At 42.6% G+C, this 19,514-nt stretch overlaps 1 protein-coding gene across 1 annotated transcript; it reads right to left on the reverse strand.

The window, feature by feature from the left end:
• LOC136628889 (G-protein coupled receptor 4-like) lies at nt 1-17,658 on the reverse strand. The gene is made up of 3 exons (XM_066604981.1): nt 17,627-17,658; nt 2,993-3,065; nt 1-957 (listed from the first exon to the last, which is right to left on the reverse strand). Exons 1-3 carry the CDS (start codon nt 17,656-17,658, stop codon nt 1-3), a joined length of 1,062 nt encoding a protein of 353 aa, XP_066461078.1.
• Nucleotides 17,659-19,514: the final 1,856 nt, after the last annotated feature.

Below are 19,514 nucleotides of genomic sequence, written 5' to 3' on the forward strand. Positions count from 1 at the left end.
TTATCTGCCCTTGATCAGTCCCTTAAGTCTTGCTTTCACTCTACTGGAGCTAATTATATAGAAAAAGGGAGCGATGACCACGGAAATGCTGTTCAAAGCAAACATCATCTGATAAAGCAAATGGAGTTTCTGTTGTGTCTGAAAACTTGCTTTACCGAGTAACATAATAATATTCTGGTATTCCTGGACAATATGCATTGGACAAAAAAATATGCCAAAAGTAGTGACGACGAAGACAAGTAACCTACTGATCCTTTTATATTGCTCAACAGGTACCGAGTCCGAATTCTTCACAGATCGGGAGATTAAGTAGGCAAGTATACAAAGATGAATGAGGGCTAGATGACTAAAAAGAAATGATATGATCAGGTGCAGCAGCGCCCATTCTGGTGTGATTTTGTAATCAGGGAAACAAAAAGTTGCATTGTCTCTGGGAAGTACTTGCTCCGCTATGGAAATGGTAACTGCCATCAGCCACAAAGTAGTACTGACTAACCCAAGCACCCAACTTTTACAAAATTTCTTGTAATGAAGTGGGTGAGATACTGCGACATATCGCACGACAAATATCCACATAACGAACATTGTTGAAGTCTTTTGAGCCACTCTGGGAATTAGACCAAGAATAAGGCAGCCAACGGGGCCGACTGCCAAGGTGTGTAGAAGGTAGGCCACTCCAAATGGTAGAATGAAACATTCCAAGAGTGCAGCACAGAGGAGATTGATGACATAAATGGGTAGACCTGGTGAACTTCTGACTTCTGGCCAGATTGCCCACATAACCAAAATGTTGGCTGTCAGCCCCAACAAAGTGTTCCCAATGTAAACACAGCAAAGGCCAATTGTATACTCTTCAGAGGTATCGTTCCATGGAAATGTATTTTCCGGTTCAATGAAGTCCTGTGTGATAAAGAAAGGAGGGTAGGTGATATTCATAGACATCTTTTCGGGAAGTACCTGGAAGAGGAAAATAATACATTTTAGTTAATAACATTAGATATCAGCCCATATGGCATGAAAAAAAGCAAGCTATAACGCGTGAAAAAAAAACGTAAGTGGGTTGGAGCCCTTAAAGTGATATCTTGAAGGCAATTTGGGGATCTGGTGAAGCTTATGCACGCCGTCTCAGAAAATTATTCGGACATTTTTAAAGTTGTGAAATGTGATATGAAAACATTGTTTAAATAAATTCTATGTACAGCAAAAATAGCAGGTACCTTGTTAGCCAGAAAAATCTACAGTATATGGTGTTAAATACTCTTTCATAAAAAAATAAAAATTTATTTTAGACGTCATACCTTGATTAGCAAACCAGAAAAATTATATACACAAGCTTCTAGAGCCCAGAAGCCCCTTCATCAGGATCCCAGCAAGTGAAGCCTGATAGAAGAATACGCAACATGTAAGAGATGTTACAAGTCATTGTACATGGTATGATATATCATTCAGATAAGATTCTGCTTTGCCTTAAGGCCTCATGTCCACGGGCGGATCGGATTTAGCATGCGGGAGCCCAGCTTACCCGTCCGGGTCTTCTATTTTTTTCACTGCAGATGTGTGTGGAACCACCAGCCACACATGCGTAGTGGAGTTTTTTTTGCTTTTTTTAAACTCCTGCTTTCACACGGAATCCGCGGCCCATCCACAAGTCAATTGTGAACAGGCCACATATTGTAAGGCTTCCATTGACTTCAATGGGAGCCGTCCATGCGGGAACCGCAGTGAAATGGAGCATGCTGTGATTTTATTTTTGCAACCAAAGGTCCGCAAGTCAAATCCACATGCTTTAATTCATGTGCGGATGCCCATGCTTCCCTATGGGCAGCTTGATCTGCAGATCTTCCGCGAGGGTGACCCGCGCAGATTCCACAAATCAGATCAGCCCGTGGACATTGGGCCCAAATCCCTAGTCATGTTGCAAGGGCTGTTGCCAGGTCGGATATGGACTCATAGGGTAACTACCTTCCGATAGGTGGTGCCGTGGAGGAAGTTACTCCAGCACTGATTTACACAGTTTGAATTTCCAAATTGTTCTCTCTCTGTCATTCTTAGAATAACCTTGCATTATTGAGACCTTGAAATCTGTCTCTCAATGGTCCAACCCAGAGAAATATTTTCTCACTGGAGTATCAAGCTTACTCTTTTTCTCTTTATTGTATGTCTGTGCAAATTCATCCTGAACTGCAGTTCTTTGCTTAGTTTCTCTAACTAAGGCCCAATGCACACAGGCATATTTGCACTGCGGGATCTGGAGCGAGCGTTCACCTTTGGATCCCACAGCAAATTCTGCCTATAGACATGCTATGGAAAACGCTTTTTCATGCCCACAAAATCAAGTGCAATTTCCCGCTCTCAGGGGTAAAATCGCAGCATGTCTTATTCTAGTGCGAGCCTCGTATGTACATTGCAGTCAATGTAAGCTATCCGTCCTGCGGCAAGCCGCAGCTGATCTGCATCATCGCCGGCGCATCATTCTCTGCACTGCGCATGCGCGGCGGCGTGCCAGCCAGCACAGAAGAAGACAACCGACAGGTACGCGTGTCACGGCTGGGGCACAGGGTCTGATTCCACTGCGAGATCTTGCAGTCGGAATCTGACCCGGCCGTGTGCATTCACCTAAGTTCCATCAGGGCACTTTGTACACCGTATCACATACACCACATTAGAAGATGTACATGAGGAAGCATCAGTGCTTCTATAGTCCTGCTGTATGTTGGGTATGTGGACGGTGCCCTTTAGTATGATGTGGGCTTACATTTTTTCCTGTAAGAAGGAATAGCGCCAGTCTCTGAGGGTGAGGAGTGGATACTTCTGGGGAGGAGATTCCGTAGGTTTGGTAGCTATTTGTATGATAGGAGGGGTAACTTTGGGAATATTTCTCGCAGTATATAGGCTTTGTGGAGTATGGGTTAGAAATCAGTAGTGAAATTTCCTCAAGATGTCCAACTTCAGGTTGTTTGTGACCACTAGGGGTGCCCTGCTGTTCTCTTACTTCAGTTTGTATTCCAAGAAGCTGCTCCTTGGAGTTCTTGCGGCTCTGATCATCTATAAGCAGTGGATGGTACCTGTGTTGGGATAACAGATGTTATCTTCTGTTATCCACTGTCTGCACAGATACAGATTTATTGCATGTAGATGTAGAGCTTGTTTTAAAAGCAACAGAGTGAGAAAAATATGGGAATTCAAACTGATAAGATCTTTGCAGTCATTGCTACAAGGACTCGATCCAACACCTGGATCCACAACCCATTATTATATGAACTGTTCACGCCACCATCAGTGACTCCAGATCTGTGTCCTCCTAAGGGCCTTCCTTCACGGGCCGATAAGTCATTCAGATTCCTGCATCCAGGGGGAATCTGAATGATCATTCAGTGTGAAGGTCCTGATTGAACGACGAACGAGAATTCATTCATTCCTCATTTGTCATTCAGTTTCTGCATGCAGGAAACTGGACGGATTGACCCGTGTAAACAGGCAGTCATTCACTTATGAGCGGCTACCTGTTTATTGTGAATGGAGGCGGGCCAGAACAATCCCTGGCCGCACCGCCTACATTTATTAGCAATGCTCCTTTCTGTGCAAAAGCAGAGGAACGATTATCACTGAGACGACCTGTCGGGCATTTAAAAGGAACCCAAGTCATCACCTTTTACCCTTTCATCCATACACAAACTCTGGTTTATTTCAAAGGGAATTCATCATTGCACTCCAAGCATGCTTGGAGTGCGGAAAATATGGTCTGCCTGTTCATCATTGTCTGGAGCATCTTTGGAACGCATGCTTGGAGCATTCATCAGATATATGGTGATGCCTAGTGTAAAACTGAACAGCACTGAAAGGGATCCAGAGACTGCAGAGATGTACCAGTTAAGTTAATAATTCGTTTTTAATTATTATAAATGCCATCTCTTTGCCTGATGATTGAGATCCATGTAGAAGTAACGACCTCAGTGATGTGTGCGATGTAGTTGGTTCATGCCCGATGCGTTCATCATTGCATCTCATGTAGCATGAGTGCTCTGCACTGCAGTAGGCTATAATTAACTTGCTTATATTACGGTTAAGAGCGCCTTCACATTGGCGATAGAATTGCGTAAATTTCGTGTGATGCAAGTGAAAACGCAGAATTATGAAATCAGTGATTTTCAATGGTTTCCTTCACATTTGCGATGTTTTCACTCATGCGATGTTGCTAGAAATAAAACAATCGCAGCATGTCCCTTCTTTCTGTGCTTTGCGTCTTTTTATCTCCCATGTTTCCCTATGGAGCCTCCTTTTTATCGCATCGCAAAGCACAAACTTGCATTTTTTGTGTAATGCCTTTTTAACATTAGAAAGACCTACTGACTTTCGCGTTTAAAAAATCGTGGAAAAAAACGCGCAACAAAATCACAATTCACAGCAATGTTTTTCAAGAAAAAGCATCGCTGACACTCAAACATCTCATGAACAAAATTGCGATTTTCTCACGGCAATATCACGGTCGCCAGTGTGAAGGAGCCCTAATTCTGTGAGTTACCCAAGAGTGTAGTGATAAGTACGTCATTAATAATGTTTCACTCTGTCTACAATGTCTTGCGGTAGTATCTTTAAACATTGTGCTTTCTTCCTTCTGTCCATTATTTATTAACCTGCCTAATGCCGGCTGTTCACGGGCATTGCGAAATCCCTCGGCAGATCTCCGCTGCGGGAGCTGCCGCCTGGGAGCAGAAGCCGCTGATGAATCTCTGCCGGTCAGCCCTATCTAATAGATAGGCTGGCCACGGAGAATCGGGGCAATTCACAGCATGCTGCAAATTGCCCACCGCGAGTGGAGAATCGCTATGATTCTCCACTCATGGACAGGTGCTGGCACTTTCCATAGCAATAGAAATTACTGCCGTGGATAGGGGGGCATAATGAAGGAGTCTCTGTGCTCCAAAAGCCTGCAGATATAACTTTTCTGGTTAGCCAATAAGATATCACCTTTCTAATACCTGTCTCTGTTTTATACAAGAGTATTTATCAACAATAAAGAGATACTAAATAAGTTACGTATTAATAAAAATAAAAATGTCATTTTTCTATCCTCCTTGTTATTAGACCTAATGGAGTCAATTCACAGTCCTCTTGGAGGTCTATGGATCCTGGGTTAAGAACCCCCCCCGCTCTGTCCATTATGTATAGTACCCCCAATACTTTCTGATTTGGCTTTCAGAAATCTGGGAATGTTAATGACAGCTGTTACTTCTTCCCAACTCAGGATAACAGCAAGGGAAGAAACGAATATAACAATAGGTGGAAAGTTTTTTAACATTTTTTGTTATACTTTAGGGTGACTACCCACTACAGTTTTTTTTTCACGGTGAAATTTTTTTTTGCAGGGGTCTATGGGACTTGTAATGTTAAAGTCGCGATTTCGCAGTAAACTGTGATTTTGCACGATCACGATTTTAACATTACAAGTCCCATAGACCCCTGCAGAAAAAAAACGCTGCGAATTTCGCAGTGAAAAAAAACAGTAGTGGGTAGTCACCCTTATAGGGCTCCTGCACACTTGCGTTTTTCCTGTGTGTGTTTTTCACGTGATATCGCTGCGGTTTTTTTTACGCGGTTGTCAACGGGACTTTCTAATGTTAAAAAAGGCATCGCAAGTTTGTGATTTGTAATTTTTGTGCGATGCGTTTTTAACATTAGAAAGTCCCACTGACAATCGTGTGAAAAAAACGCAGCGATATCGTGTGGAAAAAAACGCGCAAGAAAAACACAAGTGTGCAGGAGCCCTTACATTTATTCTGCTATTGTTGTAATCAGATGTCCCAGCACAATCCATTTGCTAAACAAATAACTGCAACTAATTTGACATGATCGTACTCCAGCCACATTTACAAGTCCATAACTCCTGGTCTGACCCGAACATAGAGTATCGTAGATTTGTACCATACTCTGAGTTCGGGTCCGGACCCCCATAGTTGGGCAAAGACACAGAAATGTGGATGTAATTCACTCATGTGAAGCCAGCCTAAAAAGCACTAGGAAAGTTCAGTATTCCTCCACTGTATATGAAAGCTGAACCAACAAACTAGTTATTCTATAGGATGATACCTGCTAATGGAACAGATAGGGGATTATTGAAAATGTGAGCAAATCCTTAGAAACAGTGCTTTCCTAAGCAGAGCAATAATAACTTTTATAACCAATATTGTGATACTTTATTAAGGCAACATAGAAAATAATTCTACAGTTTCTACATTAATTTCATAAACGTATTAACTAATATAATATCCAAGGTACCTGCGTTTGTAGAGATCTGCTGTGTGTGGTTTCCTCTGCAGCTCTGCTCATATAATACACACCTCCCTCTTATTCAAAACTTCATGTATCTCATTGAGAACATAGCTCAACTCAACTTCAAGGAAGGTAGAACTGAAACAAGACGACCTTACCACGTCCTGAAGGGGGAATGTTGAAGAACATCTCAGTGTGTGCAGAATGTGTAGCTGCCTGTTGGAGTAAAATGCACCAAATGTCTACCTCTTAATAAATATGGTGCATTTTTAGCTGTCATTGCACCAGAAATTGAAACATATACCTGATGTGAGGAGACATAGATTTGGGCTACAATTTACACCATTTTCTAGTGTAAATTGTAATAAATTTGTCCCACAAATCCCTGCCCATTTGTCCTGCTGCTTTTGAAAAGAAAAGTATGAATAAGCACAAAATGGCATGCACTAAAATTTCTGACTTTTCCACATGACGCGCACCAATAATTTGCTAAATTTCCCCCTTAAGCCTCAGTCACACGGGTGTTTTAAGGCTCCAATTTTTGAACGTAACAGTTATGTGTTCAAAAATTCGCGTGACAGCGGAAAAAACGCTGCTAGCAGAGTTTATCCGCTCAAAAAGACAGCTGCCCGCTATCCCCTGCTGCGGCTGTCACAGGGAATTCCTTGGATGTGAAACCCCAGGATGCTGTCACATCCAGGGGTTTCACCTGTGGTCAGTAGGGTCGGCGGCAGCTGCGGCAGCCCCATTGACATACAGAGAACATTGCGATCCTCTGCTACAGCTGTGACAGCTGTGGCAGAGGATTTCTTCATCTCCGCGGATAGTCCCATTGTCATTCGACACTGTAAGAGCATTGTCACAGTATTTAGTGAAAATGGGACTCCACGCTGAGATGAAGAAATCCTCTGCCACAGCCACGGCTGTCACAGCTGTGGCAGAAAAGAGCGATGTTCTCCTATTAAATTCAATAGAGCTGGCAATACAGCCGCTTCTATTGAAAGCAATGGGCTGCCGGCCAGCCCTTCCCTGAAAATCAATCCAAAAATGTGTAAAAAAAAATGTATACTCTCATGCTCAGCCGCGTCCAGCTGTCTTTTCTCCTGCACTGCTCTGAGGATTTTTCAGCAGGTGGGGTTTTAAAATCCCCGCCTGCTGAATGGGCTGCCTCTGATTGGCTGAGCACTTTGATCAATCAGAGGCAGCTCTCAGCTATTGAATGACAGCTGAGAGCTGCCTGTGATTGGTCCCTGCACTCAGCCAATCAGAGGAAGCACTCACCCATTCATGAATTCAATGCATTCTGCAAACTGGTGACCTATAGTTTTTGCTGCTGGTGTTTTTCCGCATGTAAAATTGTGACCGCTGATATTGAAAAGCATTGGTTCTATCTAGTGCACATTTTTTGATGTGTGGAAAAACGCCCGTTACAAACACCCGTGTGACTGAGCACTTAGGCTACTATTACACGAACACTATTAAAACTGGTTAAAATGACAAAAAATGTATGCATTTGGGATACCCGCCCAGTTTTAGAGATTGCTTCAGAACTGAGAATGAAACCTATGGTACCCAGGGTGCTGGGCAGTTAGAAGGTTTTGAAAGAGGTTAATTGCTTAAAGGGATTCTAATGGGTGGTCCTATGAGTGATTAATAGATATCTGTTCATTCTATTCTAGTCTATTCCTGGTGTCGTGCAAGCATTACATTTGGCAGGAGCATTCTTTCGGTCCTAAATAGGAAAAGTAAAGAGGTCCCAACTCAATTATTCAATGCTAATTGCAAAAGTAAGTGCACCTGGTGTCGTGCAAGTTTGAAATTTGCGGTGAACATTCTTTAGGTCCTAAGTGAGGAGAGTGGAAGGGGTGGCACATTCTGCAGAGGGACATCGGTACATGCAGCCAGAGGAGAATCTAACGCTCCTCTATGTGTATATATATTTTATTCCTCGAGTTTCTCGGAAGTTACCATGACTTCATAACATTTTTAGTCCAAACAACAAGTAAACAACTGTATCAAAATAACTTGGGCGAAGCCGGGTATATCAGCTAGTCTAATTATAAAACACTGTCAGAAAGTTAATAGAGCAGATGGGTTGTCAAATTTCTTTAATCTGAGAAACCCAATCTTCTATGTAAAATTGTAAAGGTTTATCCTTGACATTGTCATTGGTAATGAGAACAATATTAACAATTTAGAATTAAACATGTTCATGATTTCCCTGTATTAATGCTCTATTAAAAGCTCAAATACACCTAAAATATGTTAACTGTATCCAGTATATACTGATGTGCCATGGGTGCCCCTTCTTCATGCATTTGACATCTAGATAAACTAATGCTTTAAAGACGCACTGCTAGTTGAGGAAATTGAAAAAATAGATTGAAACATGAAATCGAGAAGTGAAATACTTGGAAAGATGTGACGCAGATAATGTCATAAAAGTTACAAGGGTCATCATGTTGTGTTGAGTCATCGACTTTTACAGCTTCGTCAATTTTGCATAAAGATGTTTCAATTTTCCAAAGCATTGTATGTTGAAAAAAAGCAAATAGATGAACCAAAAGCAAGAGGACAGATAGGGCTAAGATCTATTTATTGTCATATGGATCTGCATTATTTGTTAAAGCACTGGCCCTTTAACAAATAATGCAGGAGAAACCACAGAAGATAAAGCTATTAAATAGTTTTTTCTCAAGTGTATTCACGAATGAAAAAGAAAGATTAATATTATTATTATTATTCACAAACACAGAAGGTGGTTCTTTGCTGTAAGAGCAGTGAGGCTGTGGAACTCTCTGCCTGAGGACGTGGTGATGGAAAAATCAATAGAGGAGTTTAAGTGGGGGCTAGATGCCTTTTTACAGTGCTATGATATTATAGGATATAGACATTAGGTGACCAGCGGGTTGTTGATCCAGGTCTTGGAGTCAGGTAGGAACTCTAACGTTGATCCAGGGATTATTCTGGCTGCCATTATGGAGTTGGGAAGGATTTTTTTCACCCACATAGGCTGATTGGCTTCTGTCTCATTGTTTTGGGGTTTTTTTTGCCTTCCTCTGAATCAATAAGGGAGGGGTGGAAGGTGGAAACAGGCTGAACTAGATGGACATTCGGCATACTATGTTACTATGTTACGTCCAACATGCATTTTTGCATCTGGTGTTATTTTACTATCTTAGTGCTTCCAACATAAAAAAATGAAGCAGCTTTATAAATATTTCTGATATAAATATACCATTTCATGTCTACAGCTCCTATGCAGATATTTGTATCTCAATGGCTACAGCCTACGAGCACCCTTTTACCCTTGGGGTGAGTACCCACTACATTTTTTTTCACTGCGAAATTCGCTGTTTTTTTTTTTGCAGGCGTCTATGGGACTTGTAATGTTAAAATCGCGATCATGCAAAATTGCAATTTACCGCAAAACCTTATGGTGGTTTTACTGCCATATTTTCTTTTATTCAGCTACCAACATTATTTCTGCTGTTTTTTTTTCCATGACACGTAGGGCTATTTTTTAAAATCTCTTTTTACTGATTTTTTTGTGTGTTTTAGTAGGGGTAAAAGGGTGAAATTTTGTTTTTTCATTTATAGTTTCTTTATTTTAGCGAAAATATACTAATTTGAAAAATAAAGTCCAGGAATAGGTTCCTCATTTTGTTATATAATTTGTATAGGATTAGAGGGTGCATAGTGCGATGGTTTTGGTTGGCATCAGTAGTGCGCCATTTTCTTTTTTATATATTTATTTTATTCTGTAATTTTTTTAAACTTATGCTTGTAACTATTTTTTCTAACATCTGTGACCCCCATAACGTCATATAAGACCTTTGGGAGTCATTCACATTATCTTTTTTTTTTTTATTTCACACCTTTCTACTGCAACTGGGGAATACATAGGAGCCACAGTTACAGTGGGAAACATTCCCCCGAAGTGACAGTAATCACTAACAGAGAAAAAAAGGATAAAATAGGTCAGCACTTCTCAACAGAAATCTATAGGTTCTCTACAGAGCTGATCGGGGTCTGCTAGGACCATGCAGCTCTGCTGTAACAAAGGGAACTCGGCGGTCACGTAAGAGGTAGCATATTATGGGCAACTGGTATGTGTTATTGATGTTAGACAACATCCAGTTGTCTCAATATTGCTAACCTCTATGTTCTCACAATACAAACTTTATCTGAAAGCTAATGGAGAACAATCTAGTGATTATTCTGTTAAACATATCAGCTTCGGCTGAAGTATACTTGGCTACAACAGGGAATAGAAAGTACAAATTAGGAAATAGAGCACATAAAAGTAGTCCTTTTAATACTGCATCAATGAATACCTCTTATGTACTTCTATAATCCCACAATAAAGGGATGATAAACCTACCCTCCAACTAGATCTTTCTGGAACATGAAATAGAATAGACACTGGGGCATTGAAGGTGATACTTAATCCATCCCAGTGAAATAATTTTCACAACACGCGAATAAGTCCAGAAGAAAGATATAAGGATGGGGAAGGCTAACTAAGAGAGAAACTTCTATCCATATATCAGTTCTTGCGTTTCTTCCTTTTTCCACCACTTCACCAGTGCCCGCATCTAGACTAGGGACTATCTGGTATTGATAAGAAGTGGTGGTAGTCTCTTCTAACAGAGACTCGTACACCTCTATATATCTAGGGTTTTTTTGTGCAGTGCCCTATTTGTGTTCTATGGTTTTAAATATATTCAATAAAGTTTATTGATTTTATTCTTATTTTGTCTAAACTGTGAAGGGCTTTCTAATTGAGTATTAGACAATTCTGCCTCTGTGACTAATTTGTATAGGGGAGAATACCACTGCAATGTGGCATGAAATGAATATATGCAAAAACAACCTCAGGCACAGAAAGGTGAAGTATGAGTCTACAGATTTGCGTACAACTTGGCAGTGGCATGCATGCCATATGTGCAAACTAGGGGGACCCAGCAACTAAAGGCTTCACTGCTATCTTAAAAATGATAGTGATTCCTTAGAAGACATGTAAGGAGCTATGCCCTCCCTATCCATGTCTCACCATTGTAGGTGAATTGGCTCAGTAGTGAGGTTTTTTATCATGAGCCATGATGGAGATGGTGTTTGGCCCCCACACGACTGTTCTCAAATGAGCAACTGGAAATCTAGAAGTCCCTGTAGTGTTTGTGGTCAGGGGCCTTTGTCAATAATGTCCACCCCTGAGTGCAATATGATAAGTATATTTAGTCTGGCAAGCAACTTTGACATCACAAGTGTCTTCCTGGCAGGTTTCAGTCAGATAGCCTGCTGTGATGTCATCATTGTGTTTCCATTAGGTGATGTCGGTGATAGAGATGAGTAAACGTTTCAAAAGTTTGGTTTGATGATTTTCAGCAAAAAGTGCAGTTCGGTCCAGATTAGGGCTCGCACAGACTTGCATTTTTTAATGCTACGATATCGCTACATTTTTTTCAACGTGATTGCCAATGGGACTTTCTAATGTTAAAAACGCATCGCAAGTTTGTGCTTTGCAATTTTTGTGCGATGCGTTTTTAACATTAGAAAGTCCCATTGACAATCGCGTTAAAAAAACGCAGCGATATTGCAACGGTAAAAAAACGCAAGTGGGTAAGAGCCCTAGGTGTGAACTTCACCAATACCCCTAAAACAGGTGTCTAAGAGCCATGAAAGCCCTGTATAACACTCTTAGATAACCTAGGAGTGAATCTAAGTACTTTTGAGTTGTTTTTGAGGCAAAGTTAATGTCAAAGTTACGGCAACATGTATGCCTATAGGTAAAGGGATGGTATCGAGTTATAAAATAAAGTACACTAACAATTTTTGTATGCTTTTTAAACGTAAAAAAATTAGTCTACAAATGAATTGTTTTTGGTGGCAGATGCCTGCTGGTGTTTATGCATGCACAGTGGGAACAGAACCAGCAAAGACTTTTACTAAGCAGTCCAAAAATTGTCCCTTTTTGGGAGTTGAAACCTGGTTTGTGCCTTGAAAATAAAGATAAAGCAATTGCTTTTTACAAGCTGTCAGAACCTGGTTGTTCAGGTGGTGGAGAATATTCCTTTGGTGATGATGATGATGATGTGTATCAGATCGGCATATTGAATGTAAAAAGTTTGTCATGATGTTCTCCAAACTGATCAGGCTGCTGCTGCCTGTTGGTGTTTGCAGTCAGTGGAGCATTGACTCTGAAGAGCGAAAAGTGGCGCAGCAGTCAGACATGCTTGCAGGTGTTTGCTGTTTGAAAGCCAAGGCAAGCTGGCTGCATAGATTCTCTTCATAATAAGCCAGTAGAGATGAGCGAGAATACTCGCTATGGACAATTACTCGAGCGAGCATTGTCCTTAGAGAGTACCTGCCCGCTCGGAAGAAAAGATTCGGGTGCCGGTAGGGGGGCGGGGAGCGGTAGGGGAGAGCAGGGGGGAATGGAGGGGAGATCTCTCTCTCCCTCTCTCCCCCCTGCTCCCTCCCGCAACTCATCACTCACCCGCGCCGGCACCCGAATCTTTTCTTCCGAGCGGGCAGGTACTCACTCGACTAATTGTCCTTAGCGAGTATGCTCGCTCATCTCTAAGACAGTTTTGCCTCCCTCTCAAGGGGCAGAAAATTGCTGCATTTTGGTTTTATACAGAGGGTCTAAAAGTGTGGCTATCCAGTAGTCATCTCTTTGCTGCATGTTAACAATATACCGTTAAGCGCACAAACCATCCTAGCCAGTATTTCCAAGGTCCTAGTTGCTTCCAACCCCAACCCATACTGCCATGGTTGTTCCTCATCTTCATCATGGTCATCATCATCACTGTCATCATGTTGGGTGTCTGCTAGGGATGAGCGAGTATACTCGCTAAGGCACTACTCGCTCGAATAATGTGCCTTAGCCGAGTATCTCCCCGCTCGTCCCTGAAGATTCGGGTGCCGCCGCGGGGCGGGGAGCGGCGGGGGAGAGCAGGGAGGAACGGAGGGGAGATCTCTCTCTCCCTCTCTCCCGCCCGCTCTGCCCCGCTCCCAGCCGCAACTCACCTGTCAGCTGCGGCGGCCCCCGAATCTTTAGGGACGAGCAGGGAGATACTCATCTAATGCACATTACTCGAGCGAGTAGTGCCTTAGCGAGTATACTCGCTCATCCCTAGTGTCTGCCTCATCCCCTATCCATCCCTGTGATAACTCCATCTCCAAATCCACCTTCACCTCCTCAATAGGGCTGTGAGCCAAGTGTGATTCTCCCTCTGTCCCTTGCTAAGTCATTGCTGTGTTTGCTCCAGAATGGATATCAGCAGGATAATGTCAATCACTCTACTGCTGTCCCTGCTGACAAATCTTGTCACCTCTTCATAAGGCCTCAGTATGCCGCACGTGTCACTGATCAGCTTCCAATGGCTGAGCTGTAAATTACACTGGCTCCAAAAGCTGCCTGTCTGCTGCATGGCCAAATTACTCTCCGCTTTCTGTTGTTCATACAGACGGTCCAACATGTACAAGGTGGAAATTCAGCATGTTGGAACGTCACATGTCAAGCAGTGTTCAAGGAAACCAATTCTGTCACTGCAAGTCTAGGAGAGCATGCTTAAACGCATAACGGCTAAAGTGGGCAGGGGCATGGCTAGCAGACAGGCAGCGGGAGCAAACGTGCGGCGACTGAGCTCCCCAATGAATTTGCCTAAAACCACATTTACCTGCAGATCAGTGACCTCTGATGAGATCCACACCTGCTCTATATATCACCTGCATCATGTGGATCACCCATCTGCCGCAGATTAAGCCCCAGCAGCTGCTGTTTTCACTGGGGATCCACAACGGTTTGGAGAGGCCTATCAACAGCTGCAACCCCCGGGCGTGCGTAAACCTCCATATTCTCCACACCGGAGGGCGTATCACCTGACAGCGCTGCTCATCGGGACATATCATCCAGCCATGTACCTGGCGCTCCCACCTGCTGGAGCAGACGCATTCTCCCTGTTTGTGGGCTGAGTGCTGTGAAGTTCTGTCTGAGGCCGCAATCTTGGAAGGCAGAAGTAAGGACAGGGCTGTCATAGTAACATAGTATGTAAGGCCAAAAAAATACTCCATCGGGTTCAGCCTATTTACCCTCAATGTTGATCCAGAGGAAGGAGGAAAAAAAAACTTGATGATATAGAAGCCAATTTTCATGTCGCCACACTCTTCTCATTGGATGAACCAGTTGGAATCTCTGCTGCTCTTTCTGTTGCCCTAATCTTTTGAACCTCATGTGTTTGTTCAGCGCATATTACACGTAAGATGCACAGCCGCGTGATACGCAGTGAATAGAGTCAATGAAAGTCAATGTACTTTCAATGATTCATATACATAAGTGTGTAGACACTACTTGTAAAATAGAGCGCAGCATGCTCTCTTTCTCTGCGTACCACGCAGCATGAGCCCTGTACTTTTGTATGGGCAACATATGCAATATTGTGTTTAGGCAGCGATTCATACGCAACCCTGCTATGAAACAGAGTGGGAAATTTAAGAAAAAGACAAAGTCACACTGCGTTTGTCTATGTACGTGTGATACGTGGGCATGCGCACTACACTCACTGTACATACACGGTTACTGACGGCTCACACGGATAGCTGTGGGAGAAAATTTTCTATGTAGATACTCATTAAGTAATTCCTACACTCTACCACCATCTAGTGGTTGAATTTGATACAACAGCTCATTTCATAAATAGGACCCCTAAAAGAAAGTGTTACTCCTTATTCTTTGACGAACTACCCTCAAACCACGCCTAATTAACCCAATACTCTCTACTTTGGAGGGTTAAAACAAACAACCTGAAGGTCCTTTTAGGATTATGTAATCCTAATGTAGCTGTCCCCATAACAATCACCTGGTAGAGAACACTGATGAGAAGTGACCAATTATTTAACTCTATCTTCCTCTACCTTTTTGACGGGCAGCCATAAATACACCAACAATAAGTCCCTTGCAACAAATATCAGGAAAACATAATCAGCGCTCCTATTCTTCAACGAAACACACATCAAAAGCATTACCCACGCCAATTCAGACTCTACCCTTTCATCTAGGAAGACCCTGCACCCACCTTAAATTAAACCCCAATAAGATCCATCAGAAACTGCAGTTAATCCTCACCAAGATGCTCTCCTATCACAAATACTAATGATAGCACAAAAAGGATTCTCTAAGACTTCAGCTGATATAACTGCCAAACTCACCAAGGAAGTTTGCGTGTTGGCTCAGAGAATGTCAGCCCACAAAGTTAATTAAGGACTTACCATGGGTACTGGTGTTACTTGTCTACACCGGAAGTAGGAGTGGAGATATGAGTTGGGCGGGTACAGTAGTAGGGAAGGGCCACGCTAACAGCTGTAATGCCCCTCTGGCATGTACGCTTTTCGCCAGACTGCAATCTGCGATCCTAGCGTCTGTTTCACAGCTGACGGCTGCGGCATGCCATGTCAACTCCTGACGACCCTGTTACTCTCCTGCCGGCGGGGTGCCATCTCTGCTCACCTTCTGCCTCTCTCCTATGCCGTCCTCCGTCCCACTGAAGTCGCCCCTCCTCTCACATGCTCCCATGCCATCTTCCCTCTGCCATGCCATCCTCTGTCCCCGCTGAAGGCGCCCCCCCCCCTCTTCTCACATGGTCCCATGCCATCACCGCTCAGCTGTCTCCAAACTGTGGTGTTCAGGGCCCTGCTGTGCTGCCTCCTCATCGCTGCCACTCTCCACGTTCTCCCTGCGGCCGCTGCAGAGGGGGACCACTGTCACTCTCCTGCCCGTTGTCACAAGTGGTCAACCAGCAGCAGTAGCGGCCATAGCTTCTCGGCTTCAGTTGAGGCAGGAGGTACAGCTCAGAAGGGCACGCCTGCGGCAGCCAATCATGCACTGGAGGGGTGTCCTTTAACTGAGGTCTTCCAAACCATGTCTCAACCCATTATTCTGGTGGAGACATAATGCACCAGTACCCTTACCGTGAACTGTAACCGCTCTATTTCAAGAACTCTGCCCCAATATTCCAACTCAAAGACTGGAAATGAACTGGGGCTATAGAGCACTGTCAGCCATAATTTACCATTAATGGTCGGGAAAGACCAAGTTGGTTTGTCCCAGGTCAACAGTCCCCAGACAATATCCTCTGTATAACACATCTCATGCATATTTGCCACTCCCAGGGCACTCCCCACATGCTGCTCTCCCTGGAGATTAAATATAAATAAATATAGATAGATATATAAAACCTCCGATACCCTTAACTAGTCATATTTGTTCTCAGTTCTTGAGTGCTGGAAATTTCCCATCATTCCACCCTCAGGTCAGACTGCATGTTCAATGTAACAGGTTTGCTTTAAAGAGTAGCTGCACTTTCAGAAAATTTTTGGCATGTCATAGCGGCAATTTAAAAGTATTGATCAGTGAGGATCTGGCTGTTATGTTCACTCGTTTTTGGCAACTGAAGAGGTTTTTAGAAGCTTCCTATACACTTCTATGAGGCTGACTCCAGCTGCCAGAAGCAGCCGAAATGAGCAAACATAGCGGAGAGGGCACAGCAGCAGGGCCTCCACTGATCAATAGTTTTGACATGTCTCTATGACATATCAAAAGTTTCTGAACGTGCAGGTACTCTTTAAACAATTACAAAGGGTGGAAAAATTAAGGAGCAGTCAGGGTCCTGTTCACTTACATATGCTGCTTCTTCTAAAACAGTGGTTTTCGACTCCAGTCCTCAAGTTCCCCCAACAGGTCATGTTTTCAGGATCTCCTATAGCAAGAACACCTGCGGCAATGTCTGAGGCACCGACAATAATTACATCACTTGTGCAATACTGAGGAAATCCTGAAAACATGACCCGTTGGGTGGGGGTGGAAGGTGAGGACTGGAGTTGGAAAACAGTGTCCTAAAATTAACAGCAACGTTCTTCAATACAAAATATGAAATGATCTATGCAATGTCATCAGAGACAAAATATTACTGGAACCCCGGCTGCTACAATATTGTGTCCAGCAGTCTTTATTTCAGCTCATCCACTTGTTCCGGAGAGCCAGAAATATTATCTTGCAGATTGTCATCTTTGTATTAACTTCCATATATTATTCTCTTTGTTCCCTTTCTGCTTGACAATGGAATTGTTGTCATTACAGATTAGATTACATTAATTTACATTTACCTTCCATAGAACTCAGCATGCTAATATGATGTTAATATTATAGTCCTTTGGACCGTGCTTCTTTATTAGTTGTCCAGATCACATTCTCTTATTCTGTAATATTTAGTATATCAGATGATTATGAACAATCTATGTAATAGAATGCAACCATGGAGGACATTATTCACTGAAAAAGCCAAAAATACAATACCTGAAGGTCTGCAAAGCAGACACGGTCGCCATAGGCACGATCGCCATAAGGCAGGCACAATCGCCACCGGCACAATCGCCGTAGGGCAGGCGCAATGGCCTTAAGCCCTGAAGATATGTAGTCAGCCAGACAATAATGTGTGGAGGAGCAGCTTGTTCCTGGCAGGCTAATATGCAGTCACCCACTCAACCCAGCCCAGATTGGGGAGGAGTGACTGCATATACTAATAGCCTGCACATGTGAACGATACCAAAGATGTCAGCCATAGATGGGTGGTGACCCACCATACAGGATATCAACCCTGGCTGATATGACAGCGGGTTGCCCTGTATCTCCAAGGTGGGCCACACTGGCTGACATCTTGGGCTCCCCCACCAACTAGCAAACTACATACAAAAATACTAATGCATACTAATGAAATGCGGGTGTTGGTACTGCATTTTGGCCAAAACGCATAGGCTGACAACCATGGAGGACACACGGGTCCATGAGGCTTTTGTATGTAAAGGTGTAACACCAGAAACACAAGTGATGCTCCACTTTGTAACTACTGTAAACATGGCATGACATAAGGACATTATAAGCTCGGCTCTACAAGATGATCTTTTGATAGAATGAGCAGATAAAAGAAGCTGAGATATACCTGTGATCACACTTCATACATTTTAGATTGGCAGGGATTGACAATTTTAGATTGGCAGGCAGGGAGAAGAGACGAAAGCAAGCCCCCTTCCCACCCCCCCAAAAAAAAGGAAAAAATAGCTTGGGACCCGGCGGCCCACATACAAAAATGTTCAAGTCTCCCATTGTAGTCAATGGGGTTTGTTAATAGAGTAGAGCTCTCAAATTTTACAAAAAGCTCGACTCGAATAACGAGGACCCGAGCATTTGGGTGCTCACTCATCTCTAATATTTATTATCATTGTAATTGATTTGGAAGGAAAAGGAGAATGATTTGCAATATAAAATATAGTGACTTCCATATGTATATGTATTTCTGATGTATAATATAGGGAGTGCAAACTTTTACCATGATTTTAAGCCGTGCTTTTGAATACATGATCGGTAAGGGTCCCAAAAAACAGGGGGCCCAAAGGTACTTGAATGAATGGAACCGCAGTCAAGCATGAACATTACCACTCCATTCATTTCAATGGGAATACTGGAAATAAGTGATTTGTTGGTACAACTCCTTTAAGAAATTATTTATTAATTAGCACAAAGTACAATAGATAGATAGATAGATAGATAGATAGATAGATAGATAGATAGATAGATAGATAGATAGATAGATATGAGATAGACTGTTGCCCAGTTATTGGCATCGGTTTTACCCCACAGAGATGAAGTATGTGCTGAAGGATCATTTCCTTTACCTGTTTACCAAATCTGTGTAATAAAAATATTTTAGAAAGCTGATCTGAACTTGGCCTAATTAAATGAAATTAATTGTAACTTTTCTAAAACTATAATAATAATCTTTGTTTGTATAGCGCCAACTTACTCCGCAGCGCTTTATAATCCTATCACAGCACACTAAATAGCTTGTTCTAGTTCTAGTAGCAGTATTATTACCGTAGTAGACGTAGTGGCATCATTAGTAATTCTATTATCAGTAGTAGAGGCCGTGGCATTACTAGCAGGGCCATTATAAGTAATAGTACTAATAGGATATAAGTTTTGCGCAGTCTCAAGCATAGTTCTCTAAGAAAAAGTAAGAGAATTCTCAGCTTTTTTTCCTAAAACATTTTGCTTTGTCAATTCCTTGTGAAGATTTGTTTAACTAGGATTTACACCGTTCATGGATTGGCCAATACACCCCCCACCAGGAACAGATGGGGCTGAGATTAGCAGGACTTTAATCCAGAGGAAGAAGTGACACAGATGA

Source organism: Eleutherodactylus coqui, chromosome 5, assembly GCF_035609145.1.
Source record: "Eleutherodactylus coqui strain aEleCoq1 chromosome 5, aEleCoq1.hap1, whole genome shotgun sequence".
Classification (NCBI taxonomy): domain Eukaryota; kingdom Metazoa; phylum Chordata; class Amphibia; order Anura; family Eleutherodactylidae; genus Eleutherodactylus; species Eleutherodactylus coqui.